This window comes from Drosophila erecta, unplaced genomic scaffold, assembly GCF_003286155.1.
Source record: "Drosophila erecta strain 14021-0224.00,06,07 unplaced genomic scaffold, DereRS2 tig00000021-arrow-pilon, whole genome shotgun sequence".
NCBI classification, from domain to species: Eukaryota; Metazoa; Arthropoda; class Insecta; order Diptera; family Drosophilidae; genus Drosophila; species Drosophila erecta.
The window spans coordinates 1,660,220-1,688,141 of record NW_020825198.1 but is presented as its reverse complement, the minus strand read 5'-3'; the positions used below and the strand labels follow the sequence as shown (position 1 = coordinate 1,688,141).

At 49.2% G+C, this 27,922-nt stretch overlaps 10 protein-coding genes and 3 non-coding genes across 21 annotated transcripts; 8 read left to right on the top strand and 5 right to left on the bottom strand.

Moving 5' to 3' along the window:
• Positions 1-250: 250 nt before the first annotated feature.
• Positions 251-1,765, top strand: LOC6545970 (60S ribosomal protein L23a). The gene is made up of 3 exons (XM_001971144.3): positions 251-358; positions 733-1,145; positions 1,221-1,765. Exons 1-3 carry the CDS (start codon positions 328-330, stop codon positions 1,608-1,610), a joined length of 834 nt encoding a protein of 277 aa, XP_001971180.3. The 5' UTR covers positions 251-327; the 3' UTR covers positions 1,611-1,765.
• A 205-nt stretch (positions 1,766-1,970) lies between these two features.
• On the top strand, positions 1,971-2,055 carry LOC6545968. The gene has a single exon (XR_046488.2). It is a non-coding gene; the product is annotated as a small nucleolar RNA Me28S-Am2634 (small nucleolar RNA).
• Positions 2,056-2,180: 125 nt separating this feature from the next.
• On the top strand, positions 2,181-2,273 carry LOC6545967. Its single transcript, XR_046487.2, has one exon. It is a non-coding gene; the product is annotated as a small nucleolar RNA Me28S-Am2634 (small nucleolar RNA).
• A 135-nt stretch (positions 2,274-2,408) lies between these two features.
• LOC6545966 lies at positions 2,409-2,505 on the top strand. Its single transcript, XR_046486.2, has one exon. It is a non-coding gene; the product is annotated as a small nucleolar RNA Me28S-Am2634 (small nucleolar RNA).
• Positions 2,506-2,518: 13 nt separating this feature from the next.
• On the bottom strand, positions 2,519-3,813 carry LOC6545965 (telomere length and silencing protein 1 homolog). The gene is made up of 3 exons (XM_001971143.3): positions 3,568-3,813; positions 2,900-3,513; positions 2,519-2,844 (listed from the first exon to the last, which is right to left on the bottom strand). Exons 1-3 carry the CDS (start codon positions 3,681-3,683, stop codon positions 2,690-2,692), a joined length of 885 nt encoding a protein of 294 aa, XP_001971179.1. The 5' UTR covers positions 3,684-3,813; the 3' UTR covers positions 2,519-2,689.
• Positions 3,814-3,869: 56 nt separating this feature from the next.
• Positions 3,870-14,635, top strand: LOC6545686 (serine/arginine repetitive matrix protein 2). Of its 8 annotated transcripts, none has more exons than XM_015158049.2 (11): positions 3,870-4,062; positions 4,136-4,448; positions 4,968-5,069; positions 6,587-7,261; positions 7,371-7,727; positions 7,788-7,850; positions 8,922-9,066; positions 10,317-10,387; positions 10,443-13,349; positions 13,414-13,626; positions 14,149-14,635. In XM_015158049.2, the coding sequence occupies exons 2-11, from the start codon at positions 4,210-4,212 to the stop codon at positions 14,312-14,314; spliced, it is 4,938 nt and encodes a 1,645-aa protein (XP_015013535.2). In that variant the 5' UTR covers positions 3,870-4,062; positions 4,136-4,209; the 3' UTR covers positions 14,315-14,635. The 8 variants fall into 8 exon arrangements, with proteins under 8 accessions (XP_015013535.2, XP_026832384.1, XP_026832385.1 ...); XM_015158046.2 differs by lacking the exon at positions 6,587-7,261 and having other exon boundaries at positions 3,872-4,062; positions 10,443-12,186; positions 13,159-13,349; XM_001971141.3 differs by lacking the exons at positions 6,587-7,261; positions 14,149-14,635 and adding an exon at positions 13,721-13,997 and having other exon boundaries at positions 3,873-4,062; positions 10,443-12,186; positions 13,159-13,349.
• A 195-nt stretch (positions 14,636-14,830) lies between these two features.
• LOC6545685 (peroxisomal membrane protein 2) lies at positions 14,831-16,071 on the bottom strand. Of its 2 annotated transcripts, none has more exons than XM_026976590.1 (4): positions 15,887-16,071; positions 15,724-15,822; positions 15,403-15,661; positions 14,831-15,302 (listed from the first exon to the last, which is right to left on the bottom strand). In XM_026976590.1, the coding sequence occupies exons 1-4, from the start codon at positions 16,069-16,071 to the stop codon at positions 15,075-15,077; spliced, it is 771 nt and encodes a 256-aa protein (XP_026832391.1). In that variant the 3' UTR covers positions 14,831-15,074. The 2 variants fall into 2 exon arrangements, with proteins under 2 accessions (XP_026832391.1, XP_001971176.1); XM_001971140.3 differs by having other exon boundaries at positions 15,724-15,826; positions 15,904-15,987.
• On the top strand, positions 16,015-17,529 carry LOC6545684 (vacuolar protein sorting-associated protein VTA1 homolog). Its single transcript, XM_001971139.3, has 4 exons — positions 16,015-16,256; positions 16,318-16,379; positions 16,459-16,609; positions 16,677-17,529. The coding sequence occupies exons 1-4, from the start codon at positions 16,147-16,149 to the stop codon at positions 17,299-17,301; spliced, it is 948 nt and encodes a 315-aa protein (XP_001971175.1). The 5' UTR covers positions 16,015-16,146; the 3' UTR covers positions 17,302-17,529.
• LOC6545683 (transmembrane protein 35A) lies at positions 17,447-20,118 on the bottom strand. The gene is made up of 3 exons (XM_001971138.3): positions 19,456-20,118; positions 18,091-18,229; positions 17,447-18,030 (listed from the first exon to the last, which is right to left on the bottom strand). Exons 1-3 carry the CDS (start codon positions 19,576-19,578, stop codon positions 17,810-17,812), a joined length of 483 nt encoding a protein of 160 aa, XP_001971174.1. The 5' UTR covers positions 19,579-20,118; the 3' UTR covers positions 17,447-17,809.
• A 214-nt stretch (positions 20,119-20,332) lies between these two features.
• On the bottom strand, positions 20,333-21,204 carry LOC6545682 (protein brother). Its single transcript, XM_001971137.3, has one exon. It carries the CDS (start codon positions 21,033-21,035, stop codon positions 20,394-20,396), a length of 642 nt encoding a protein of 213 aa, XP_001971173.1. The 5' UTR covers positions 21,036-21,204; the 3' UTR covers positions 20,333-20,393.
• A 231-nt stretch (positions 21,205-21,435) lies between these two features.
• Positions 21,436-23,010, top strand: LOC6545681 (proline-rich protein PRCC). Its single transcript, XM_001971136.3, has one exon. It carries the CDS (start codon positions 21,534-21,536, stop codon positions 22,956-22,958), a length of 1,425 nt encoding a protein of 474 aa, XP_001971172.1. The 5' UTR covers positions 21,436-21,533; the 3' UTR covers positions 22,959-23,010.
• Positions 22,952-23,673, bottom strand: LOC6545680 (transmembrane protein 60). The gene is made up of 2 exons (XM_001971135.3): positions 23,599-23,673; positions 22,952-23,511 (listed from the first exon to the last, which is right to left on the bottom strand). The coding sequence occupies exon 2, from the start codon at positions 23,396-23,398 to the stop codon at positions 23,003-23,005; it is 396 nt and encodes a 131-aa protein (XP_001971171.1). The 5' UTR covers positions 23,399-23,511; positions 23,599-23,673; the 3' UTR covers positions 22,952-23,002.
• On the top strand, positions 23,670-27,866 carry LOC6545679 (coatomer subunit alpha). Its single transcript, XM_015158050.2, has 3 exons — positions 23,670-23,748; positions 23,857-24,906; positions 24,963-27,866. The coding sequence occupies exons 2-3, from the start codon at positions 23,961-23,963 to the stop codon at positions 27,719-27,721; spliced, it is 3,705 nt and encodes a 1,234-aa protein (XP_015013536.1). The 5' UTR covers positions 23,670-23,748; positions 23,857-23,960; the 3' UTR covers positions 27,722-27,866.
• The last annotated feature ends 56 nt before the right edge of the window (positions 27,867-27,922 follow it).

The following is a 27,922-nucleotide window of genomic DNA, read 5'->3' as shown; positions in this document are numbered from 1 at the left end:
GGCGGTAGAGTGGGTATAAAACTTCCCTTCCCTCTGCCTGTTTAAACCAATCTAGAATACTATTTTACTCTACGAGTAACTACGGGTATAAAAATAACGTTTTCTGTTAACCATCGACAAGGCTGCCACACATTTTTTCGGCTGTGTTGCGTGCGCACAGTGTCAAGATAACTAGCCGGTCAAAGCAGATAAGTGTCCAATGAGTATTGCCAAGCGCACTGAATGCGTGCCAAATTCCAGCGATCTGGCCACCCTCCTGTCAAATTGCGCTTCCGCCTTTTGACAACTGCCCCTCAGTTTTCCTTTTCATTTCTTTTTCTCGTAGAAATGCCACCCAAAAAGCCAACCGAGAAATCCGGTAAGGGTTTTTCATTCAAAAATAGGCGAAAAATTCGTGAATCGATCAGCAAAAGCGAGGCGACAGCATGGCCCACCAGCAGGCCATCGAAATTGTGCGGAATATCGCGACTTTAAGGCAAAAATGTGTTCGAACAGATAACCCGTAGTTTCGGCCACGTGCGGTGTGTCTGCGTGGAAATGTCCAAGTGTGTGTTATAAATGGGATAGTGTAGCAACCTAGTGAGAAATGCACAGTTGAATTGATTTGATTGGAACTGGATAAGTCGGAAAGCGTCCCATTGCCTTGCTGATCGATCAGGCCTAACCTAACTTTGTGCGCCGAGAGCCGAACATGTTTACTAATCCATGGACTCCGCGCTCCTCTGTTTACAGCCAAGCCTGGCGACAAGAAGCCAGAGCAGAAGAAGACTGCTGCGGCTCCCGCTGCCGGCAAGAAGGAGGCTGCTCCCGCGGCCGCCAAGCCAGCTGCCGCTGCGCCCAAGAAGGCAGCTGCCCCAGCGGCTAAGAAGGCTGCTCCGGCTGCCAAGAAGCCAGCGACCGCCGGTGCTGCTGCCAAGAAGCCCGCGGCCGTGAAGAAGACCGTGGCCACCAAGGCCAAGGGCAAGGATGCCAAGAAGAAGGTCCTCGCCGGCAAGAAGCCCCAGTCTGTGCTGGCCAAGCTCTCCGCCAAGGCTCGTGCGGCCGCCAAGGCCAAGAAGGGCGTGAAGCCCGGCGCCAAGCCCGCCAAGGGAACCGCCAAGGCCAAGGCTGTGGCTCTGCTGAACGCCAAGAAGGTCCAGAAGAAGGTGTGCATGAGCGGCTTAATATTAAGGAAATCCAATGACTAACCCTTTACGTTCTTCGTTGTCCCTTTCGAACAGATCATCAAGGGAGCCTTCGGCACCCGTGCCCGCAAGATCCGCACCAACGTGCACTTCCGTCGGCCCACCACCCTGAAGCTGCCCAGGAGTCCCAAGTACCCCAGGAAGTCGGTGCCCACCAGGAACCGCATGGACGCCTACAACATCATCAAGTACCCCCTGACCACTGAAGCGGCCATGAAGAAGATCGAGGACAACAACACCCTGGTCTTCCTCACACACCTGCGCGCCAACAAGAACCACGTGCGTGCCGCAGTGCGCAAGCTCTACGACATCAAGGTGGCCAAGGTGAACGTGCTCATCCGCCCCGATGGCCAGAAGAAGGCCTACGTGCGCCTGGCGCGCGACTACGACGCCCTGGACATTGCCAACAAGATCGGCATCATATAAGCGGTGAAATCTGCGGTAACGTGTGGAATGGGCATCGCGTTCTACATTTTATATGTAGATTCTTTTCTATAAACAAAGTAATGCTAAGCTGACACGGTAGAGCGAGGATGAACGTTTCAAAGTTGTCTGGGTATAATAAAACCACTCAAAAACTATTTGTGGGGTTTCAATATGGGCGGGTTTTGAGTTTCTTTCAGTTTTCTCTTCTAGATTGCACACTACATTTAGTAAGGTGAGTTTTTAATACCTAACAACTTTCCATTTTGCTAATGCTTTCATCTATCGCAGGCTATCTTCAAATGGGAAGTTCAACTTGCTGAACGAAGAGGTAATTAAAGTTTCAGTTTATAAAATTAAATACATAACACTAAGCTGATGATATTACGAGTAGGAATCTCATTGAAATAACCATGAAATCAATTTAATCTCCACTGAGAATAACATTTTGCCCCACGTAGCCGCACTCAACCAAACCATTCTAATCAATACCTTAATTTGTTTCAGGTGTTTTCAATGTCCATCTGGTTTCTTGGGTTTCCTTCAAAAGGTGTGTATGTTTCGGATGCTATATTTGATATTTGCTCTGATGATATTTCGAGTAGGAATCTCATTGAGCTACCGTAGCTATGAAATCAATTTTAATCTCTCACTGATCAAATTATTTCATACAAAGGAGGCTTTTCTTAAAATGGTCCACTAACCAATTCTTGATGTGTTTTTTCAGATATGCCACTGTTTTTCCATACTGGGCTTACTTCTTAAAAGGTGTGTATATGTACAGTGACTGATAGCTAAAAATTATCTTCGTTCTGATGATATTTTGAGTAGGAATCTCATTGAGCCTCAGTCATTCGTTGCTTTGAAATTAATTTTGTCTCTCACTGATCGCAAACATGAGACCAAATACGTGCTTTTCTATCTAGCATAACTAACTATCTATTTTCTTTTATTTTACAGAAATGACACATGAATGGATTAATGAATTAGTTCTTGAAGTAAATTTAGATGATATCGAAATGAAAATAAAACTGAATCTTGAACTTAAACACTTGTACTTTTTATTGCTTCCACTCGTATCTTTAGTATCTGCGGAATTGCTTTCTAAACTTGTCGTAATGATAGTCATCTGTGGCCCGCTTGACTCCATTGGGATTCATTTGGTGCTGCGCGGATTTGTTACCCTCCCTTTCCTCGCGCTTGCGCCTCCTTTGCTCGCTATTATCCTCAATGTTGACTGGAAGTAATAAAGGTTTTGAATCTGCGAAAACATTACACACTTCGGAACTCACATCGATTGTGTTGCATAAAGTTCACCGCCATGTTGGTGGGCACGAATTGGGAGGGTCCATCCTTCTTGTTCTTGGCATCCTGCATGAGCTTCTGCTTGGCTTCCTCGGTGGCCTCTATGTTGCGTATCTTGGCCACAATGCCCAGGTCTACTTCGGGAATGCCATTAAGCATCTGGTTGGACAACATCTCCTCGGATCTGTGCGAGGATGACTGCCTCAGGTGGTCGGGCAGGGCGTACAAGGCGGCATCCTCGGGGGTCAGGTACTTGTTCATATCCCCATCGTCCTCCGGTACGTCTTCCGTGCCGCCTCCCTTGCGCTTCTGCAGCTCCTGCTCGATATACTTCATCATCTCTTCGTCCTCATCCCGCTTGTTCGTCTCCGCCGAGAACTGTGTGCCAATGCCCACGTCGTAGGCGTCGTCCGCCTCCTTCATCTTGCCTGATTTCAGCTGCTGCATGTTGACCAGACCTCCGGTCTTCACATTGAAGGGATCCTTGATGGCCAGTTCCTCCTCGGGCGCGATCTTTTTGCCCAGTGCCAGTCCCACTAGGCTGACGCCATTGGGTCGCTGCCTCAGGCGCTGACGTTCTTTGATCTCATCTAGCGTTAATCTGAATAGAGATGCTCATTTTGGTTGTATTCATTTTAAATTGTTTACGACTTACTGTTCTTCCGTCTCTGTTTCATCTGAATTCTTGCGTTGTCTGAGGTTTTTTCGCCCGGCTTTCTTAAACAACACTTTGCTGGTTGCTTCTGCTTTGTTTTCCTCCGCATCACTCATGATATAAGCCTAATAATTCTTTATAATTCTTAAAATAACGAAAGTGTAACTTTGTTGTTTACGTTTACTTCTTCTTAGTGTGCCCGTTCTTGGAATTCGAATTGCCATTGCCAAATTTTGATTTTCACTTCACTGTTAAAATTCAACATCGCTGCTATGAACAGGATTCACCCATGTTAACTTACGCGTGGCCAGGTATCTATCAGAAATTGACAGCTAGGGAACATTTAGGCGACTGTCGTCATCTGGTCACACTGACGGCGGCATATTTTCGCATATCGAGTTGAATATTTTGGCAAAAAGAAGGAAACTGCTAAAAAGTGAGGCAACCTAGGGAAGCCAGCGCGTGGATTGCAGTGCCACAGGACCTATAACACAGGTGAGAAATCGAAGCAAGCCGAACCCCACACGCACTGCAACTGAAATCGATTTTTCGCCGGATGCAATTGCAGCGTTGGTGGAGCACCCAGTAGCCGCCGGGAGTCGCTGAGATTTTAGAGGGACTCGCAGGACATCGCCGACCAGCATGTACAACGGCATTGGACTGACCACGCCCCGTGGCTCCGGCACCAATGGGCACGTGCAGCGGAACTGGGCATGTGTGCGGCCCGGGAAGAAGGACAAGGACTACCGCGCCGAGGACGACACCAAGAAGCTGGACGCCCAGCTGAACCGGCCGCCCAACAAGGAGATCCTGGACCACGACCGCAAGCGCAAGATCGAAGTGAAGTGCCTGGAATTCGAGGAGATTCTCGAGAAGCAGGGGTGAGCAGGGGACATGGGCAATTACATGCCACTGTGTAATGGCAATCCGGGTTATATAACGCCGGGCTGGGGCTGTTGCTTCCTCCGCTGTTTATGTTTACATTGGCGCCTGGTAGCTGCTCTTGCCTGCCAGAGAGCGGACGCACACGCGCCGAACTAAACACTGAACACTGAACTACCCCAGCCTGGTGGCGAGCCACCCCTACGCGGGCAGGGCCTCCTCCACCCCCTCGGTGCGTCACATGTGAGCACTCTTCCGGTGGCCCGGACTCGACTGGTGGTGAAAAAAGTGCATTTCAGTTGTAGAGATTATTTTGAGTGGAAGACATCCGCATGTCCGGGCAAGCGGACTAAAACCTAAGCACTCCTTAGCTAATTCCACAGTCTAGATAGGTGAAATAACATCCACGTTCAAGCCTTATTTAGCTAATTAAGCAAGTCTTAAAGGTAGCGTTAAGAACTTCACGCTAAAAACCCTGATAAGTAATTTAAACCCTGATTGACATTTAATTATTACAGACGCACCCCGGAGGAAATCAAATCGCAGGTGGACTCTTTCCGCCAGAAGTTGATGGGACAGGGTAAAACAGATCTGGCCAAGGATGAATTCGGACGCGTAGCGTAAGTATTACATTTTTAATAGCTTATGTAATTTAAAGCAAAACGTGCGCCCAGTGGACAAATCAATAAGCTCTTAAACAAACCGAAGGCCTGCTAAAATCTCGGCCAGCGCACGACAGCTGTAAACCACATACAAGGAGAGACATGCACCGCCGCAGCGCCCAACTCGCCACCCCTTTCATTCGGGGGCCAATCACAAGCGACGGGTAGAGAAAAAGCTGCTGCAAAGATTTTCCGGGATGCGCTCAGTTTTCAGTCACTTCAAGTCTTCCAAAGCCACAGCAAGTTGGCCAACGCGCTCAGGAATCGCCACGTAGCAGCGATATATATTTACATACAAATTAAAAGCAATTAACGCCTGCTAAAACGACCCACTAAGTGTCCTTGGCGTGGACAGCGAGGGGTTGGCGATGGAAGTGGCGCAGAGGAGCCGCCGCAGGGGACCCGGTAAAAAGGGCACGATAGGCACTGGAAAGTCGCTGGAAAAATCAATATCCGCCCCGTCAGGAGCTCAGCACCAAATGCAGCCATAAGCCTACTAATCAAAAGAAAAGACCAAAATAAAACGAGATCCCCATGACCTGGAGGGAGGGCACGGCACCCAGGCAGCCCTTCAAGTGTGCCCGAGAAGGAGTAGCAATGCAAATGCACCCGTTGAAGGGAAACACAGCGCCGGTGGTGGTGGTGGTGGCGCACAGCCCTTGGTTCACCCCTAAGTCAGCATTGCCATCCGCATTCGAGCCGCGGATTAAGCGCTCATGTCGTCGTCGTTGTGTCTACTACTTTTGTAGTGGTTGTTGCAAGTGCTAAGAGTGGAGCCCCATTGAAGAGGTACCAGGGCCAGACGGAGTAATGCTCGATACCTAAGCCGAATGAATGCAACAAATCACTAAATAAGTCTTCCAAACATAGTCAGTAATTAATTAGTGTAAGTCGCGAAGTGGAGAAGGCAAGTGCACTACTTTGTTGCAGCGGAGTAAATTAAACAACCATTGCAATTGTAATCCAACTATCCTACGTCTTCCAGATAAATAAGGATTATTTAAAATATCAATGGCCCTGCTAAATGTAGCCAAAGTGAAACCAAATAAATGCTAATCCATCGTCTTCCAATCGCAATCGATGAAATTATAGCAAAGTATATGATAAAGCAAAACTATTTTTGTATTTATAAATATTTATATAAAGCATAAACTTTTCCATTGTCTTCCAATTAAATGGATTTAAACATATATTAACACAAAACAAAATTAAAGCAAACGCGAGTCGAAAATTCAGAAAAGTATAATTAAAATCCACTGTCTTCCAATAACATGGATATTTGAAGTTAAAATAATGTCTTTTGAGAATAACAAAATTAAAGTGAATGTACGCGAACGAAACTAAACTAAAGCCTGAAATCCACTCTCTTCCATATACATGGATTAAAGCATAACGATAAATGCTAATAATTACTCCAAAAAATCATAAGTGAATAAGTTCTTAAGAGCAAAAATGCTCTCCTCGGAGATCTATAGCAACACCACAACATCCACGGCTACGGCTGCAGTGGGAACCACAGCGACTGGCTCGGTGGCCACTGCATCCACGACGACAACAACGATGGAAGCCACCACGGTAAAGGTGGTGAAACCGAAGAAACGCCGCAAGCGACGCAAACGCGCAGGTCACGCAATCACCACCACCACCACCGAAAAGAGCGCAACCATACCCAATCCCGGTAGCAAACCGAGCAGTCCTCGCACCCAAACCGGGGAGCCCCCCTCCTCTGCTTCGGCTGTCACCTCAAATGGGGCCAGGAAGACCAAGGCACCCTACTTTCAACACGACAACCGGGAGTACCTGGCCAGGTACGAGAGCTTCCGATTGACCGCCCACACGTGGAACTACGCGGCGGTGGCCAGGAAGTTTAAGCCCTTGCGGCCGGCGTTGGCAAGCGGCGCCAAGAAGACCAGGCGACCAGCAGTCTCCAAGAGGACTCACCCAGACTGCGCTTGCGCCTGCCAACAGAAGGACCTGGAGCCGGCACTTGAGCCGGCGCACCGAACAGCTGAGCACTCCATCCAGAAGGAGCTGCCTTCGTCACAGACGAAAATCAATATCGATGGCAGCGTCCTGCTCGAGCTGCTCAAGTATTCCTCGAGCAGCCTGCTGGAGACACTGCTGGGAGCCGGCAGTGCTGTGGCAACAAGGTAGCCACCTAGTGAAAGGGAACCAGAAAATATTTACCTTTTAGATATTATGATTGTGGCATTATCTTCTTTCTGCTTTATTAACGAAATGCTTAACTCTGTCTTTCAGTGCTCGCGACACCCATCAAATAGCCGAGGCTCAACAGCAGAAGAACGCCAAGCTGCGCGAGGCCTTCAACATATCCGAGTACTTCGTCGAGGGCAGCAGCTTCGACAGCGATCGCAAGGCGAAGGAGGACCTGGCCAAAAGCGTGGCTCTGCAAAAGGAACTGGACGCCCAGCGCGAGAGCCTGGCAGCGGCGGCAGCTGCCGGCAAGGACAAGGAGACCGGGAAGCGGTATGCCCTAGTGCGCACTCCTTCCCGCGAACGGGATCGCGATGGTGGCGAAGCGGCGGCCAGTGGCGATGAGCGCGATCATGTTTCCAAGACGGACAAGAAGAAGCGCAAGAAGCGCGCCAGAGAGAGGTGGGTAGATAGAAGCGATTTTGCAAGATTAGTGCACTTACTTCAGCATTTGGTTTTCAGTTCGGCTAGTCCTGAGCGCAAGAAGGACAAGAAGAAGAAGTCGAAGAAGCACAAGAAAGAGAGGTAAGAGTCCTGGCCGGAATCCAAAACTTCAATCCCTCGACAACCGTAGCTCTGTGTTTGTTTCCTTTGCTCTTTGTTTGGACTCTACAGTCATGACTTATGATTTGTTTCTTATCGTACATAGTAAACTGTAAACACGTGCGCTTAGAGCGTGAAAACCAATGATACTATGTAACTATCAATCAACTGCTTAATACATTTTGTTTTTCGTCTCTACTCCTTCTTTTACATTGCATTTGAAACCACAAAAGGGACTCATATGAGAAAGAAAGTAAAAAGAAGCGAAAAGCCACGTACAAATGACTCACACTTAGTTTTAACCAAGCTAACACTATCCAACAAACTATAAGAACCAATCCAATCAAGTGAAATGTTTCAAATGCCTTTCTGCAATATATACTTTCGATATCCTAACACTTGCCAAGACAATCTTTTATTTGAATCCGTGTGCAGCGAGAGTGAGTAGAGTGATCAGGGATCTAAGTACGTATGGGTTCTCCACTAGCCAACACTTTACACACACCCACTCGAAACCCCAACCAATCCAAACAGATCCAAACTAACCATCTAACTGATCACAGATACTTCCCCCACCATTCGCCCATTCACATTCCCCCCAAAACTCTGCCCGGCGGTAAGTAATAATTCGATTCTACAATCTTAAAACCATAGAAATTGCATTGCCAACTTAAACTACAATACCAAAAACAAGTAAAGAACTACTAGAACTTACAACAATACAATAAGCGATATCGTTAAGAGGTCTCTCTGTGTGTTGCAAAAATTAAAAGCGAATTACTTTCTCATCTTTCTTTCTATTATTATGATTACCTTCTATAATGTTAAGACAAAGCAATTTGCGCAGTTTTCGATGAAGGTAAAGCACTGAACACAAGTAAACCTATTTATACATTGCTGCTAACCAGTATTTTGGAGCTCTAGGGCTACCGAAAGCGCCTTGTCCAATCTGTGTGTCGTAGCCAGCACCAAAGAACACTTTCGAATAGCTGTCTGAATACACGTGCCACTGGATCCACTCACTCTTAACGAACTCTACCCTTCTACTTGCAGTAAGTCGAAGAAGAAAAAGTCGCGAAAGCGCAAGCACAGCGAGAGTGGCCGGGACAGCGACCGGGATAGCGATGACGACGATGACAGCAGCGACGAGGATCGACGCGAGTCGAAGAGTGCCCGCAAGAAAGCCAAGAAGGACAAGGTATGCAAGGGCTAGGGCCCCGAGCCTGTGCACCTAAGCTATCAAGACCTGGAGAAAGGTGCGAGGAGAGAAAGCCCAGGACCGGAGGTCTTTGTTGGACAGAGCTTTTGTTAGATGGTGCGAGTCGAATGCTTCCATGAAGCCTTCCGATCTGAAGCTCTTTCTCCAAGGCACCCAACTGCAGATATTGTAACATATGCATATTTCTATTCCTTTATTGTACGACTCATCCTTTGACTAACAACCAACTAATTATTACGTCTGACCTAACAATCCGAATGGAAGTACTGCCTTTCTCTCTATATATTTACATATAATATTACTACCTGTATATGATGATAACTCGTTTGACTTTTCGTTTCGTTGTTATAATTGTTCACCAAATATTAAACATACGCCATTTCTTCTCTTGCTTATTTACTTCTTTTTCCACCAAATGAACATTCAAAATATCGATTGACAAAATAACCAAGTACTGAACTATAATCCTGCATAAACCGTTCTCTACCTTATAAATACTAAAGCATACTACTTAATTAGTAATCAAAAAATTACAAATAATCACCCACAAATATTGTAAAAGGTAAAAAGGCTGCAAACGCATTCTATTATAACCTTATGATTTCTCTCAATTTTCTACCAACTTCTCTTTCGTTCGTATAGATGCTTAGAACAAATTCATTATTGTCGAGGAGCTATCCTATCCACACCAACTCCTTCCGAGTGAAATATCAAGTGCTGGGATGGCTCTCGATCTTTTTGGTTCCAACATTTAATTTGATTATTCCAAATTTCCGTTACACGTAGATTGTCTTTCGAACAATTAAATCATTCAAAGATACTTAAGTAAATTCAAGAAACGAAAAAATTTATATTTTGTTTATGAAAACCCTTGGCGCTTCATTAATATAGGATAGCTTTCAATGGCTCTCTTGTAGTTTTGTAAGTACTTTCATTTGACTGTTCTCTTTAAGCTACTTATAAACATCCATATGATACCTAGTGCGAAGTGATAGCCGATCAAAACTGTTGTACAAATACAGAAAAATGCAAAACTGTTTCCAGTCCTAGAGAGAATGCTTGCGAAAGTCAAATGCTGCAAAATTGAAAGCACCAAACTCTAACTTCATATGTCTATCATGCCATAAAGAATGAACTATGTTTGACATTACTGCTAACAGTTAGACTCTTAGCAAGAGCGCCAAGCACTTAGTCGGTCCACTAACACTCCATACTCTTTTATTATGCAGAAAAAACGCGACAAGAAGCTGAAAAAGAAGGCACGCGCACGAGCCAGTTCTTCGGACTCGGAGCGCTCAAAGTAAGTTGAGAGTTCTATAATTCAAGAACGAAGAACTAAAATTTGTATAACCTAGCTCTCCATCGCGGAAGGAGAACAAACCGGACAGGTCCCGTGGTCCAAAGGCTGCCAAGTCCGATGAGAAGGCTGCGCAGCAGGAAAATGTCACGCGCAGCCGTTCTCGCGAGCGCAAGGATACGAAGTCCAGGCCACTCGAAGCCTCCATAGACAGTCGTCATCACAAGGCAAGGGAACGGTCAGCGGCTACACCACCTCGCAAGGAGCCGGGAAGGCATCGAGAGCGCTCCAAGGATAGGCAGCGGTCCAAGGAGAAGCACAGGTCGAGAGACAGACTGCGATCTAGAGAAAGGCAGCGCTCCAAGGAAAGGCAACGCTCCAGGGAAAGGCAGCGATCCAAAGAAAGACAAAAGTCCAAGGAAAACCAGCGATCCAAGGAAATACAGCGGTCCCGGTCGAAGGACGTGGTAAGATGCAAGGATAAGCCGCAATCCAAGGAAAGAGAAAAAGAAAGATCCAGGGAAAGACGGCGATCCAAGTCCAAGGATAGACAAAGGTCCAAGGAAAAACACAGGCCCAAGGAAGAGAAACAATCAGTGGACAAAAGGCGAGATAGATCCAGGGATCGGTCAAAGGAAAAACCCCGTCCCAACGAGCGGCAACGGTCGAAGGAGAGGCAGCGCTCGAAGGATAGACATCGGTCAAGGGAGAGGCAGCGCTCTAAGGAGAGGCAGCTCTCCAAGGATAGGCAAGGATTAAAGGAAAGGCAACGTTCTAACGAACGGAAGCGATCAAAGGAGAGACAGCACTCTAAGGATAGACAGCGTTCAAGGGAGAGGCAGCGCTCTAAGGAGCCGCAACAATCAAAGGACGGGCAACGTTCCAAGGAGAGACAGCGTTCCAGAGAACGTCCAGCCAAGGAACCGCGGCCCACACGATCGCCAAGAGAGCGCAGTTCCAAAACGAGAGATGACCGCCGACAGCGGTCTCCTAACAAGCATACCAACGCCAGCAGAAAGCGACACGATGACACTAAATTAAGCCGCAATTCCCGATTCCAATCGCCAGCCCATTCCCCAGAGGCGCCACCTAAGAAGTCGGTGCCCGCACCAGCCTTCAATCCCTTTAAGGCGGCGGAGGACACTGTTAACGATATCCTTGGCACGAAGTCGGTGATGGTGGCTCTGGAACAGACTAAGCGCCAGCGGGCGGCTTCCAGCTCTAGTTCGGATTCCGACAGCTCCAGTAGTAGCTCGAATTCCTCGCGTACGCCATCGCCTAAGCCCACCCCCAGGAAACAAAAGAAGAGGAGCAGGTCGCCAGATCAAAAAGAGGTAAAAAAGGAGGCCAGCCCCATGGAAGAGGTCCGCAGAAGCGTGAAACGGGAGCGATCTAACTCCCCGCAAAAGTCCAAGTCAAAGAGCAAGGTGGTCGAAGCAAGTCCCAAGCCTACGAGGCGTCGTTCTCGCTCAGGTTCCTCTGAGTTGCGGTACTCGCCAGCTGAACGCCATCCGGAACGCTACCACGACATCGTCCAGGACAAAAAGCGACCGTCCAAAGTGAGGGATGCCCACTCGACGAAACCTGCTCCAGTGGTCCGCCTGAGGGCACAAAGCGACGACGGCAGCGATGCCGAAACTGGAGTAGATGGTACCGCCTTGGAGGAATTCCAGCAGAGCAGGCGCGAGCGCGAGGAACAGCAGGAACTGCGCATGCTGGAGCAACTGAAGTCTGGCATAGCGGCCAAGGCCAAGCAGAAGATCAAGATCATGGAGAAAGACCCGGCCAAAGAGGGCAGCGAAGTAAGTGGCAGCGACCTGGTGACGGCTACTAAACGTAACTCGCTAAGCGAATTCCTTGTTGCTAACAACGTGACCGCTTTGATTAACCCACTGACTACAACCCCGCTAACACTAACGACGACGCCCCCGCCGACTTTGGCGGCGATACTGCCGCTGGATGAGCACCAGGAGCAGCCTCTGCTGCGAGATCCGGACCCAGAGCTGTCCGTGCCTGTGGAGGATCCGGTCAAGAAAAGGGACGCCAGCACACCGCCCATTTGCAAGACGCCCCAAGTGGTGGCGAATGGCGAAGCAAAGAGTCCGACATTGGTTTACAAGAACCACGTGCACCACAACAGGCCGCCTCCACAGCACATGCATCACCAGTCGCAGCAGCAGCAGCAACATCACCAGCATCCTCCGGGGAAGCGTATCTTCCACAACCGCACGCTGAACAATAACCCTAACAGTAGACATAGTACTAACAACCCTCATGCATGTGGTGGTGGCGGGGTCCCTCATTCAAATCCCAACAGTGGCAATAGCGGCGGGAACAGCAACAACCCGGCCATGCTCCCGTTTCTGGCGGGCACGCCGGGCACGTACAATCGCACCACCAACCGCCTCAACCACGGTCCTCTGCTTACCGCCACCCACTACAACATCTGCAAGAACCACCAGCACAGCCTGCAGCAACAGCAGGCGCACCACCTGGCTCGTGGCTTGGTCTACAACTCGACTCTATTCGGCCACGGGCCGCGCCATCCGGGACTACTGTCCCTGACGGGAGCTGGTGTGGGCATGGGTGGGGCCGGTGCTCCGCTGTTGGGTCATCCTTCTCATATCCGGGGTGGTGGCGGTCCCATTAGCTTCAATGCGGCGGCAGCGGCTGCGGCCGTGGCCGCCAATAGTATTAGCTACCATCATCATCACCATCAGCACCAACAGAAACCGAAAATCGTTATAAAACCCTTCAAAATTCACGATCCACAGCCCCTAGTCGCAGCGCTTGCGGACAGCTCACTGGTGGACGCCATCGTCTCCAAGGTATCCACGGCCACCGTGGCGGCGGCGGAGAGTGCGGCCCGTAGAAGCCGTAGTCGAGAGCGTCGGAGCCGGAGTCGCAGCAAGAGGCGCACCAGCACCAGCCATCATCGACATCACTCCAGCAGCCGGTCGAGATCGTAAGTACTTGGTGGAGGAATGTGCTAAATGTAGACTAATGTCGTATCTAATCTCTCTTCATAGGCGCTACAGCTCGTCCAGCAGTCGCAGCGGATCGCGCAGCTCAAGGTCCCGCTCCGGGTCGCACTCCTCCCGCTCCAGCTGCTCCTCGCACAGCAGCTCGGGCAGCTCCTCCTCCGGCAGCGGCTCCGGATCATCACAGTCCGGCTCTAGATCGCCCTCCATCCCAAGGCGTCGCGGCTCGCCAAGCTTTCTGGACAGACGTCGCATAACGAGGTAGCTAGGCAGGATTCCTGCTCCGCCTTGGTTTACCTCATTATTTCTTTAAATAATCGTTTTCTTTCACATTTTATTTGTTCTAATTTCGTAGCCGTCGATCGCCACGCAGCACAAGACGCTAGTTGGTTGCTATTATCCATTATCCACTTGAGTTACATTGATTTTACACCTTATTCATACAGCACGTAACTCCTGATTTCGTCTAAATGAATTTATTTTTTTCAGCTGACTCAGGAACTACTTATAATTTGACTTTTTTAACTACTCGCCAATCTTCTAATATATTTTTGTAGCTATTCAATTATGTGTCATCCTAATTTCTCGTAATTTAGCCAAGCCGCAAATAAACTTTGTCACCTTACCGATTATATGGTTTTATAGGATTTCTTTTGTTTGATTTTTAGCCAATGCTTTTGTGTTCCTTACGATTTTCAGTTTGGTGAGTTACTTTTATATTTGCATACCGGTTATTAAGCTTCACACACGGATCCTTTACTAATCTATTTATTGTGCTTCCAGCGCTCGCAAGCGACCGATTCCCTATCACCACAAGGCGAACGCCGATGGAGAGGCGGAGGAGGCCTCAAGTTGCTGCTCCAGTTGCTTCAGCCGCGCCAGCAGTCCTGCCACGCCCCTTCTCACGCCCCTGCGCAACAGCCGGAGTCCCTCGACGGTCGCTTTCTGAGTGTTAACCGCGTCGCTGCGCAAAATGTGCCGCGAGTCCTGAGGCACGGCTGCCACTCAATCATCACCATCATAGTCACCATGTCACCATAGTCACCTCCACTAGTCAGACTCCTAGTCCTAAGATAGTTGTTATGCGCATTTAACTTGTTTTACACCGCATTCCGTAGCCCTAAGTTAGTCATCTGCCCATGAATTTACTAGCAAATTATATTGTAGCCCCGATATTAAGCCAATAATACTCGTTCGTAAGCCTTTGCTCGATTATTTGCTAGTTTTAAGCAGCGTTTAATAAAAAAAAAACATTTGTTGCATCTCTAAAGGTTGCCTTTCCATTTCACAAAGTGGGATTCTTTTCGATGAACACCTCGCGTCACAATCCATCTTGCGCTTTGGTTGGAAGCCACGGAAATCGGCTGTTGGATCGCCGATCGTTTACAATTTTCTACTTGCTATGCATTTCTGTTGGCGCGGTAGTTTACCACAGATTTCTTGTTCCATCACGGAAATGGAGATCTACATTGTATATTAGTTTATTTTAGTACGAAAAGTTTACAAAATTTAAGGTATAACAACAGTCGGTTGATAAGGCGCCCTCCACTTAGTTTTAGCTTATCTAAAGTCCTCAAACACACACGGACTTTTTGCAATCCGCCGGAACGCGGGCAGATAAAGAACTTGAAGCAGTTCAGCCGTAATCTAAACTGTAATTGGAATATTTAGGCAAAGACGGCTACCACTGGGTTTAAGGGTCGGATAGCCTATTTGGCGGCCTCTTTGGCTGCCTGCTTTTCCTGGAAGCGGCGACGCCTCTGGGCGATGTACACCACCCAGATGAAGGAGATGATGGCCATGCTGATGGACCGGAACATCGGGGGCACGTAGGCGAAGTTGAGGTACACGAACACTGAGAGGTACTGCCAGTTGGCCTTGAGCAGAGGCCAGTAGAGCTTCTCAACATTCTTCAATGCCGTGCTGGGAGTCTTGCCCTGCAAGTGATTCAAGATTAGAGTTTTATTACAGTTCTAGGAATTTGGATTATGGTATCACAAAAAGGGCACCTTATCCGAAACGGTTTACAATTCTCACCTCGAAAAGGGTCAAGAAAAACAGGGATAGTGCCTGGTAAATCGGAGCATAGACCAGTCGCTCGGAGAGGAACAGGAAGAACCTCCTGAAGCGCACATCCTGGCTGATGAGTCGCTCCACCGTCGTGTAGAAGTAGTGCGGCACACTACCGCCGAAGATCAGTCCGTAGAGTCCGTAGGCGAATACACTATGCTGGTTGAGGGTCTTGGCCCCCGCCAAACGCTGGGAGGTGACATTCGCCGAGGTGGCCAGCACACATCTGCAATCAGGAGCAACCAGTAAGCTAAGCGAACCGGATGATAATGGGATTAGTGTATTTACGCCGTAATGGACTTGGTGCGGACCGGGTGGTTGAAGAGCTGCTCCAGATAAGTGCCAAGGAGCGAGTACAGGGGCTTGGAGAGAACCATGTTGCCGGTGCTGCCTGAAATGTTGTGAAGTCAAAGTGCAAAGTGCAATTAGTCGCACTGATAACAGCATAAACCAGTTCCCAGTGCTTACCTGAAAAACTCCAAACGTCTTGGTCGCAGTTTCGCAACTGAGCGCCGCACCAACAACTTTAGACGCAGGCACTAACTTTAGTATTTTGCTAGTTCCAGAGTGTGGAACTGGGGTGGCTCCATGGCATTCCGAAAACTGTTGTATCTGGTCACACTGCGTGGTAGTCATTTCCATTGTTGTCGGCATAATTTTCCAGATCCTCCAATTAAACATAGAACTGAGGATTAAGTCCTTTCCACCACGATGGAGTTTCCGCCCTGTCCTCCCTCGCTAAAGTCCATCCAGCATTTTCTGAAGCTGGCCCAGGAGCATGATACCCGCGATGTGGTCATCGCCTACTGGGCGAGACTATAGTGAGTACCTACAGATTGGTTTTCCTTGTTTTCCCCGTATTTACTGATCTCCCGGATACAGTGCTCTGCAGGTGGGCCTCAAGGCCTCCACCCAAACGGGCGAGGAAACCAAATTGCTGCTGGGTGAGTGAAAAATCCGATACGCATATTGCCAGTGTATGACTCATCCGTGTTTTGTTTTGGTTTTCCCTACGACCGCCAGGCATCATGGACTGGCTGGAACAGATGAAGAAACAGTATGCTGAAAACGAGGCCATCACCAACGAGGTGGCTGCCCAGGCACACATCGAGAACTACGCCTTGAAACTGTTCCTGTACGCCGACAAACAGGATCGCGAAGAGAACTTCGGAAAGTGCGTTACTTTAGACGAAATACCCTTAATCGATTTTCCTGATTCATACGATTGTGCTTCCCCGCAGAAATGTCGTTAAGGCCTTCTACTCCAGTGGTGTACTCTACGACATACTCCAGACCTTCGGTGAATTGAGCGAAGAGGCGCTGCACAACAGGAAGTACGCCAAGTGGAAGGCCGCCTACATCCACAATTGTCTGAAGAACGGGGAAACACCGATTCCCGGCCCCTTGCCAGATGACGACGATGAGGCGGAGCTCGAGGGTGAGAATGCCAACGCCTCGGCAGACACATCGCCTGAGGACGCAGGAGCAGTAGCTCCTGCGCCCTATCAGCCGGATCCAGACGCGCAGCAACCTGCTCCATCATCACCGACTACTTCCGGAGTGGTTCCTCCCACCGCCGAGGAGGTACTGAACAACCCGAACAAATTGCCCAGTCCGCCGGTCGACGAGGAGAAGCCGGGCGGCTTCGTGCCCTACGTGCCCACGGCTCAGCCTAATCCGGCCACGGCGGCCACCATTTACCAGCCCATTGTGCCCGTGGCTGGAGTGCAAATCACTCCCGACCAAATGATTACCGCCCAGAAGTATTGCAAATACGCCGGCAGTGCCCTCAACTATGACGACGTCAAGACCGCCATCGAGAATCTGCAGAAGGCCCTTAAGCTGCTAAGCACCGGGTCCGAGTAGGGCTAACACATCCACACGTATTTAGGAAACGCTTCCGAGGCACAGTTAAAGCTTAGAGCACCAGTATACCCCATAATCTCCTGCTAATCACGCGTTTAAGGAAGAAGTAAAACGAAATTCAGATTGACTGACGTTGGACTATTAATTTTAAATATGTATGAGTTGTTCAAATTTATTAAAATTGTTTCTAAAGTCGTAATTTAAATGGTTTCGACTAAGTGCCCGTTACGAAGAGGATTTGATTACAATTTGGTTTGATCTGGTCGTGTCTTTACGTCGCGGCTCTACAGTTTAGTTAATATCTCCCGCCATTACATACAATATAGTAGTTTTGTATACGATAATAATTTGGCACCAAAGTGAAAACATGAATTTCGATTTGCTAGAATGATGTGAATGAATTTGAGACCCGAAGACAGGGCGCGCAATCTCGAGCCCAACTTAAGGTGCTAAAACAAAGCTGGATCCGTGAATGACTATGAGTACGTGATGCACCGGGAGCAGGCACCTAATCCTGCTTCACGCCGTTCGCGGCCGGCTGCGCTGCCGTCGTGGCCTCGTCCTGGAGGCGGGCGGTCTGGTACCAGACCACCAGGCGGCCGCCCAGCATGAAGGTGAAGACCAGCGCCGGTCCGGACCGCTCGAAGGGATCACTAACCATCCAGTGCTGGTAGATGCCCAGCAGCATCAGCACCAGCAGCGTCACGTTGGCCGCGTTCTTGATCTTATCTGTGGGTAAGTAGTGATTACTGCGACTGCTGCTCCATCATTAATATTCGATGAACTTACGATAGGGAATCAGAGCCATGGCCAGGCCGCAGACGATCTCCAGGATGCCAACGGTGCGGCGGTACCACTTCGAGGGTATCTTCACTCCGAAGAGCGCCGTCAGCGGGAACACTTTGGCATACTTCACGTACTCTGTGCGCTGAAATCGAGAGGAAACCGAATATGAGGGTAAAATTAATCATGCCCACAAACACCCTCAGAGGAATGTGCTCCGCCTGGCGGCCCAGAGGAAGAGGCAGTGCAGCGGGTTTATTTTTAAATGGAAGCAAGCTTTCTTGTTGTCACACTCGTCTGTTTCTGTTGGCATCGTGTGCCCCGAGTGTTTGTGGTAATGCAAAGGTAATTACACCACCGGGAGCACAACAAACAAAACAAATATTTCGAAATCCAAAGGCCATGCCTTCGGCAAAAAAGAGATTGAGAAATCTTGAAAATTGAAAGTGAAATGGCGCGTAACGAATGCAATGCCAATTTGAAAACGCCAGCTGAATAATACATTTTTCAAAAACATCGAAGAGAATTGCATTTTGGATGGTCTAGCAGGATATTATGTTACTTTTATTTCTAAAACTATAAAGTTTCTGGAAATCCGCTTAGGACACCCTATTGTTTATATATAAAACCAATTTGTATACTGTATATTGAGTGAGAAGAATACGTCATTGTGGTTCTTGCGTTCGCAAATGTTTACTTTGGTATTCGAATTATTTGTATGGTAATGAAAACGAAAATCTCTGGGCGTTGTTTTTACAAGAGGTAAACAAAAAATTCAAAGCAACAGCTGTTCTATAAATCATTAGTTTTGAATTTGTTTGGAGGTTTTCAAAACAATTTACACAAACAAGGTGATTAATAATTAGTTTGCCGAATTTTCGAGGTTTCACGCTATTTCAGAATCGTACTCTTAATTTTATTTCTTTCGCCAAGAATAATTTGGAAAATTAATGTTTGTCCAATTTAAATGAATCACAATCTATTTGGATAATTGCAAAGCTGAAACTCAAAAGTGCTTCCTAAATCATGCGATATCCAAATTTTCTGAATTTCTTTAGGAGACTATTTGAATAGTAAAGCATATATTTTTCCTGAAATATCTCTGAAGATCATAGCGTCTCGCGATGTCCGAATGTCAGCGATTGGCATTGATGGGGTCGAGTTCAATGCCCATTAGTCAGTCATATTTCCGAAAGGCGTTCTATAATGGGACTTTTCTTGAAATGTGTCTCCACCCATTTACATAAGAACGTCCCCATTGGCGAGCACATAGTTTTGAAACGCCAGATTCGAAGGGGCGTGGGAAAAATCGATGGGCTCCACCCCAAAACAAACGGCCTAAAACTACGGCCTTATCGATTTTCCACTCACCAGGTCCTTATAGAGATCCTTGCTGATGTGCGGCGTCAGCTTGAGGGTGCCCACGAAGATGAAGAACAGGCCCAGCAGCACGGAGAGGCTCTTCAGCACGATCGTATTGGATGCAGGAGGCATCTTGGCCAATTTATGGGTAAACACTCGGAGGGGCGGAGTTCACTCGGAGAACCCTAGCCAATAGAGCACCCTACCAAAACACACCGGTCGCTAATTTTAGACGAATCTCTTAGCTTTTCGTGCCGATTCGGACGGTGCGGAAAAGTACGCGACCACCAGCAAATTGAGGCACAAAATCCGAATGTTTTCAAATCGCTGCGGTATGTATAATTTTATGAATTCTTAGTCCGCGGCGGCGTTCCCTTCACCTATTCCATTTTCACTCGGCGCCTTTCCGCTTTCAGTTTCGCGTTCGGAAAGAGACTGACTCGGATTCGGATTCAGATTCAGACCAGTTGCAAAGTTTATTTCGGCAGCATCCCAAACGGAATGGCGGAAAATCAATACGTGCTCACAGGCCCGGTGCTCTGGCCGAATCGAGAGTCAAGAGAGGACAACCACGACAGGCCCACCCCGGAGAGTGGCGAGCACGGCGGAATGGCGGAACGGCAGCTGGACCCATTCCACTCCTCCTCGGGCAGTCGGCTCGGGTGGTGGTTGTTCCGAAACTGGCGCAAATGAGGCCAAAGACCCCGGCTAGCAACCCTTAAGGAGGCCTAGATAAACAATCATTAGGTGAACATGAGTGGCTTTCGCGAAATGGATGTCACACACAACTGGGAAGTTCCTTGTAAAATTAGAGTTTTGGGTAAATCAGAGCAGATATTAAACCTTAAACATAATCTTAAAATTATAAGAGCACGCTGCATGGGTTTCACCTATTTATTGTCGAGTTTACTTAGATCTTACTTAAATCTATAAAGCAATATATAGCATTACCAACCCATTGGTCCTCTAGGGAGACCAGGCCCACCCCTATGATGGTGATCCTCGGGTGGAGTCTGGGGCGTGTGATAGATTCTCCTGGACTCAGCCATTCGCTGGTTGTAGCTTTGAATCTGCTCCTGCAGCTGAGCATCCTCCTGCTGCGCTCGTTGCTCGTCGAACTCCAGGCAGGCAGCGCCATCCAGTCGGTCCAGATCCACCCAGCCCCGGAATCGGACGCACACTCCGTTCATAATGAAGCTGGAACGCAAGTGGACTTTGCCCCGCTCCCGCTCGAAGTCGCACTCCTGCTCCTGGGCATACGGATTGAGGTTGGCGTTGAAGTAGAGCTGCAGATTGGTGCCCGAAGCCACCATCGATATCTCCGCATAGCCCTTGCGGCAGTCGTTCACAAATCGCATCCTGCGCTCCTCCATCGCACGTTCCCGGTATCCTGTGTAGCGAACTTCGCTCTCTCTACTGAGCCGGCGGAAGAGCTCGTCGCTATCGAACTTGGATCTCTGGTCAGGCACCACACGGGGCATCTTAAATATGAATCTGGGCTTGGGCTGCTCGTACATGGCCATGGCTTCGTATGGCGGGATCATCCCATTTAAGGCTGCCGCGTCTCCGAGATTCTGGTGATGATGCATGTCTTTCGCTATATCTGTATTCTCCGATGTGAATAGGTGTACTGATCAGTGTTAAGTTGGACCGCCGTATTTAAACTAAATAAGACTTGTACAACAGGTAATCATTTGCGATTAGGCTACCTGATGAATCCCCTAATTGTCACACGGTAATCGACGATGGAAACCATCTGGGCTCGATCAGGATCAGGTATCCCACCTATAAGTACCCTATTTGAGGTTTTATAATCCTAAGGGTTTTCACAGTTTTTATTTGTATACAGTGGGCTTTGCAGGTATAATGCTAGCATAAATAAAACGAACGAACTGAACGCAATGTATAATTTTAAATTCAAAGTCGAAAGTACGTTTAACGGTCTTTTCAGCAGTGTTGGTTAGCACAGCACTTGAGCAAACCAACATTGTTGCCAACAATGAAAATTCCAAGCAGGTGACAACTCTAGAGGCGAGACACAGCTGTAGTTTGTGTATTGTATTGTTTAATTCAGCAATTTGTTAAACATGTCGCTTGTTGCTTATGCCGCCAGTTCCGACGAAGACTCAGATAACGAGGAAGAAACCCATGTACCACAAGCGGAGGTAATAAAACCACCAGCCAAGCCGAGCACAACAAATCCTGCCAATGAGGAGTCTCTGGTTCCTGACTCAACCAGTGGTCACATTAGCGACGAAGACGACGATTACGTTCCCCAGGAAGTGTCCCTTCAGGAGCTAAAGCCGCCCACCGCAAGACTCCTACTGGCCTTACCCAAACCAAAGGTCAGTGCTCCCGCTAAGGATCTGGAAGATGAGGATGCCGACAACCTGGTTACCTCCGCCTTCGCCAAGCTTCCCATGCCACGAACAGCAACGACAGGAAAAGCCATTGTAGAGGAGAAAGATGATGAGTTCCTGCACAAAAAGGCGCTACCCGTAGAAATAGAGAAACCTCCACCGCCGCCAGTTAAGGGAAAGGTAAAAATCAGCATTCCTTCACTAAGGGATTTCTCAGATGTGGACAAGGAGAAAGCTGATAGGGCTAAGAACAAAGTGGACAAACCCAACGCACCTAAGGGATCGGGACTGTTGAGTCTGCTCCCGCAGGCAAAGTCGGAGCGCAATTTCTCCAAAAGCTCCCCATCCGCGGCAGTCTCTCAATCAGCCAACACCTCACCTGCTCCTAGTGCAAACAATAATCCTGTACAGCCTCGAGCAGCACCAGCTTTTGTGCCCGATACAGTGAAGCAACGACGAGCTGCACACAATACGGAAGGCGTTGATGGCCCTAAGGCCGGCCAAAAGAAGATTCCTGAGGGAAAGGAGGCTATGAAGCCAACAAAATCCAAATCTATAACCAAGACGACTTCCCTGGTAAATGCCAGCGATAGTGAAGATGATGAAGATGGCACTGGAGACTTTTTCTCCCTGAACTCCGAGCAAAAGCTGCCTGAGGTGAGCAGCAATGAGATTAGCGCTCTAGTGGCTAAGCGAGCGGCAAAGATGGTGGAGGCCAGTAGCAAATACCCCGAGGAGGTAGCCGAAAAAGAAGCAGCCGAAGCAGAAGCCGCCCGACTTGAGGAAGAGCAAACTCAGATTGCACAAAAGCGCTACCACGAGCAGCAGCTAAACGCAGATGCCATGGACGCATTGGTGGGCAAAAATGCAAAGCGCCGGCGAAAGGAGGCCAAGGAGATGCAGGTGATCGACATATCTGGCTCACAGGTGCTACCTGATCGTGAGGAATGGATGCGATCGGCTCTGGCTTCGTCCACCACCTTCCAACCTACCGGCGTGCTGACGGACGAGGAGCCGGTAGCAGGGACACGGCGCAAGCACCAGATCACCTACCTGGCGCACAAGGCGAAGGCCAACGAAGCCGAGCTGCAAGCCATGTGGTCGGCCAACCGGCAGACCCGTCGGGCCACCCAAAGCAAATACGGCTTTTGAGTTTCCATTTTATGTACACCTAATCCTACAATATACGCTTAATCCTACTGAATCCAGCCCTCTCGTTTTCCCAGCCTGCTGCCCACATAGAAGATGGCGGTGCTCAGCAGCAGGATGACCGGGGCCACGGTCACGTATATGGGAATCTGTTGCGGGTACTCCAACGTTAGGCAAATCATCACTTGGGAGGCGATGGTCAGGAGGACGCCGGCAATGTTCCATTTGTAGAGGAACAGGAGATCCGTCAAGCAGGTTAGGTTGCGCCATTTGCGGATAAATTTAATGATCACGTAGATGATAATGATCACATCGAAGAACCAGAGCGGCGTGAAGGTGACGAACCAATTCCAAGTGGTGCGGGGGTCCAGGCGGAGGCACAGAAGAATCAGGAAGACCAGGACGATAAACCAAGTGAAGAGCGCCCGGTGTGCCAGTGTCATCTTTGTCACTTATTTATATACTTTCCATGATATTACAGAAAATAAACAAAGCGAAGTTACCGTAAACCGAATGCACTTTGTCCAGTGTTGTGTAACTGCGATTACAGTGGCCACTGAAAGTGTTCATAGAAAGACATTAACCAATTGAGCTTTGAAGATTATTGGCGAAGGGAAAATATATTCAATGAAATTAACGTTACATATATAAAGGAGATTACAGAGCACGATAATTCATTCGCAACCAATTTCTTGAAAACTTATGGTTGCTAGTCAGTAAATCTGCCAACGCTGGCAACACTGTCTGTGTCGAGAAGAGGAAGATAATTGACGTGTCACAATTTCGACGATTGGTTGGTGTTTTTCTTAAAATTAATTGTTGGCAATATATGACGTGTTAATTAAAGCATATCAATAAAATGGGTTTGTTCTAACGCCCACTTCTTGATATTTTGATACAGGCGAGTGCCCGAACCAACCGAAAAAGGGCGCTTGAAGGATAAGCCGACACGTAGAAAAGCAAACAATTTGAGACACCTAGAGGCAGAACAAAAAAAGTGCCAGCATGCTGACCAACTTCGAGTCGAAGTCGGCGAGGGTGAAGGGCCTGTCCTTCCATCCTAAGCGCCCCTGGATCCTGGTCAGCTTGCACAGCGGCGTCATCCAGCTGTGGGACTACCGGATGCACACGCTCCTCGAGAAGTTCGACGAGCACGACGGACCGGTAAGAGGCGTGGCCTTCCACCAGCAGATGCCGCTCTTTGTCTCCGGCGGCGACGATTACAAGATCAAGGTGTGGAACTACAAGCAACGCCGCTGCATCTTTACCCTTCTGGCCCATTTGGATTATGTGCGCACGGTGGCTTTCCACCACGAATACCCATGGATTCTGAGCGCCTCCGACGATCAGACCATCCGCATTTGGAACTGGCAGTCGCGCAACTGCATCTGCGTGCTAACGGGCCACAACCACTATGTGATGTGCGCCCAGTTCCATCCCACGGAGGATCAGATCGTCTCTGCGTCACTCGATCAGACTGTCCGCGTGTGGGACATTTCGGGACTGCGTAAGAAGAACGTGGCTCCCGGTCCCGGTGGGCTTGATGACCACTTAAAGGGTCATCCGGGCGCCACCGATCTGTTTGGCCAAGCAGATGCCGTGGTCAAGCACGTGCTCGAGGGCCACGACCGTGGCGTCAACTGGGCCAGTTTCCATCCCACTCTGCCGCTGATTGTATCCGGTGCCGATGATCGCCTGGTGAAGTTGTGGCGCATGAACGAGTATAAGGCCTGGGAGGTAGACACCTGTCGCGGTCACTACAACAATGTGTCCAGCGTGTTGTTCCATCCAAGGCAGGACCTGATTCTCTCCAACGGAGAGGATCGCAGTATTCGCGTCTGGGACATGACCAAGCGTCAGTGCCTCTTTACTTTCCGGCGGGACAACGAGCGCTTCTGGATACTCACAGCGCATCCTACCTTGAATCTGTTTGCCGCTGGCCACGATGGAGGTAAGTTGATTACTTTTAAAAGTAGGCCTTTATTGTAATGATCCGTTTTCTTTTAGGTATGGTGGTCTTTAAACTGGAGCGAGAGCGTCCCGCCTATGCTGTCCACGGCAACATTCTCTACTACGTAAAGGAGCGTTTCCTACGCAAACTGGACTTTACCACCACCAAAGACACTGTGGTGATGCAGCTTCGGCCGGGCAAGTCGCCGGTGTACAGCATGTCGTATAACCCAGCTCTGAACGCCGTGCTCATCTGCACGCGCACCAACAACCTGGAAAACAGCACCTACGATCTTTGCCAGATCCCCAAGGACACCGAGAGCCAGAGCGAGTCGGACAGCAAGCGAAGCTCTGGAATCACGGCCATCTGGGTGGCCCGCAATCGGTTTGCAGTGCTAGATCGCAACCAGCAGTTGGTGATCAAGAATTTCAAGAACGAGGTGACCAAGAAGTTGCCCACTTTCTGCGAGGAGATCTTCTATGCCGGCACGGGAATGCTGCTCATCCGGGACCCTGAGTTTGTCACACTGTACGAGGTTCAGCGGCTTGTCTCCGTTGGAAGCATTAAACTGGCCAAGTGCCGCTACGTGGTGTGGTCTCCGGATATGTCCTTGGTCGCTCTGCTCTGCAAGCACTCGGTTACAATCTGCGACCGAAGACTTCAGTACTTGTGCACCGTGCAGGAGAACTGCCGCGTAAAGTCTGGTGCCTGGGACGAGTCTGGAGTGTTCATATACACCACCAGCAACCACATTAAGTACGCCATTACAAACGGAGACCACGGCATTATCCGTACGCTGGACCTTCCCATTTATCTGACACGCGTCAAGGGCAACCAGGTGTTCTGCTTGGACCGGGAGTGCCGCACCCGGGTGCTCCACATCGATCCTACGGAGTACAAGTTTAAGCTTGCCCTGATCCAACGCAAGTACGATGAAGTACTGCACATGGTGAGGAATGCCCGCCTAGTGGGTCAGAGCATCATCGCTTACCTGCAGCAAAAGGGTTATCCAGAGGTGGCCCTGCATTTTGTCAAGGACGAGAAAACCCGATTTGGACTCGCCCTGGAGTGCGGTAACATCGAAATTGCACTCGAAGCAGCTAAGGCTCTCGACGACAAGGATTGCTGGGATCGCCTGGGAAATAGTGCGTTGCTTCAAGGAAACCACCAGGTGGTAGAGATGTGCTACCAGCGGACCAAGAACTTTGACAAGCTTAGCTTCCTCTACCTGATCACCGGCAACTTGGAGAAGCTCAAGAAGATGAACAAGATTGCCGAGATCCGCAAGGATGTTTCCGCCCAATACCAGGGTGCTCTTCTTCTCGGTGATGTCAAGGAGCGGGTGAACATCCTTAAAAACTGCGGACAACTTTCATTAGCTTATCTCACAGCCGCTACTCATGGATTCGATGAGCTCTCTGAGTCCCTGGGCGAATCGATAACTTCGCAGGGTCACAGCCTTCCCGAGGTGAATCCCAATGCCCAGTTGTTGCAGCCACCAGTGCCCATCCAACAGCTTGAAACCAATTGGCCGTTGCTGTCTGTGTCCAAGGGCTTCTTTGAAGGCGCCATGGTAACCAGGGCTGGCTCCAGTGCCACTGCCCGACAAGCGCTGAACATCAATGCCGATGCTGCAGTGTTGGACGAGCACAATGGCGGTGGAGATGGCTGGGGAGCGGATGCCGATTTGGGACTAGATGAGGACGGAGATGACGAGATGCATGATGCTCTGAGTAACGATGGCGATGGCGGTGCAGGTGGAGAGGAAGGAGCCGGCTGGGATGTTGGCGATGATGACCTGGTTGTGCCCGAGGAACTGGCCTCCAAGATCAAGGCCTCCGCCCTCGACAGCAACTACTATGCCGCTCCCAACAAAGGCTTGTCTCCTGCCCAACAATGGGCGAACAACTCGCCTCTGGTGCTGGACCATGTCAAGGCCGGATCATTCGAAACCGCCTTCCGTTTACTGCACGATCAGCTGGGAGTGGTCAATTTCAAGCCATTTAAGACACCCTTCCTGCAGAACTACGCCTGCTCTCGAACCAGCTACACGGCCAACCCGAATCTGCAATCCCTAAGTGGTTACCCACTTCGCAACTACTCCGAAACGAACATCAAGCTGCAGCGCCCAGCAGTTGGCATCAAACTTAACGATTTGGTGGCACGCCTGCAAGCTGGCTACCAACTAACAACTTCTGGAAAATTCTCCGAGGCAGTCGAGAAGTTCCATTCCATCTTGATCAGCATTCCTCTGCTGGTAGTGGACACGAAGCTAGATGCGGCGGAGGCCCAACAACTTTTGAGGATCTGTGCGGAGTATATCGTTGGCCTGAAGATGGAGACTGTGCGCAAGGGCATGCCGAAGTCAACGCTTGAGGAGCAAAAACGTTTGTGCGAGATGGCCGCCTACTTCACACACTGCAAGCTGCAGCCCGTGCATCAAATCCTCACCCTGCGCACCGCCCTCAACATGTTCTTCAAGTTGAAGAACTACAAGACGGCCGCCTCATTTGCCCGTCGACTTCTGGAACTGGCGCCACGTCCGGACGTTGCCCAGCAAGTGCGCAAGATCCTGCAGGCCTGCGAGGTTAATCCCGTGGACGAGCACCAGCTGCAGTACGAAGAGTTTAATCCGTTCACAATCTGCGGCATCAGTTGGAAGCCACTGTATAGGGGTAAACCCGAAGTGACCTGTCCCTTCTGCTCCTCCTCTTTCGACCCACAGTTCAAGGGTAATCTCTGCACAGTTTGCGAGGTGAGCCAGATAGGCAAGGATAGCATTGGCCTGCGCATTTCAAACCTGCAATTCCGCTAGGACGGACAAGCTTGTCGCTTTTAATTCAAATGTTTCCACCACGCCAAGCGAGACCCCTTAGTTTAGTTTTACACGATTCTTGCTTATTATGTATGAAGTTCAGTATCTGTATAATGTATAATATATGGTATAAAATCAAAGCAAATGCCTTGTTTTCTTTAACCCGCATCTTTATCCGTGCCTTTATACCTAGCCACCGTA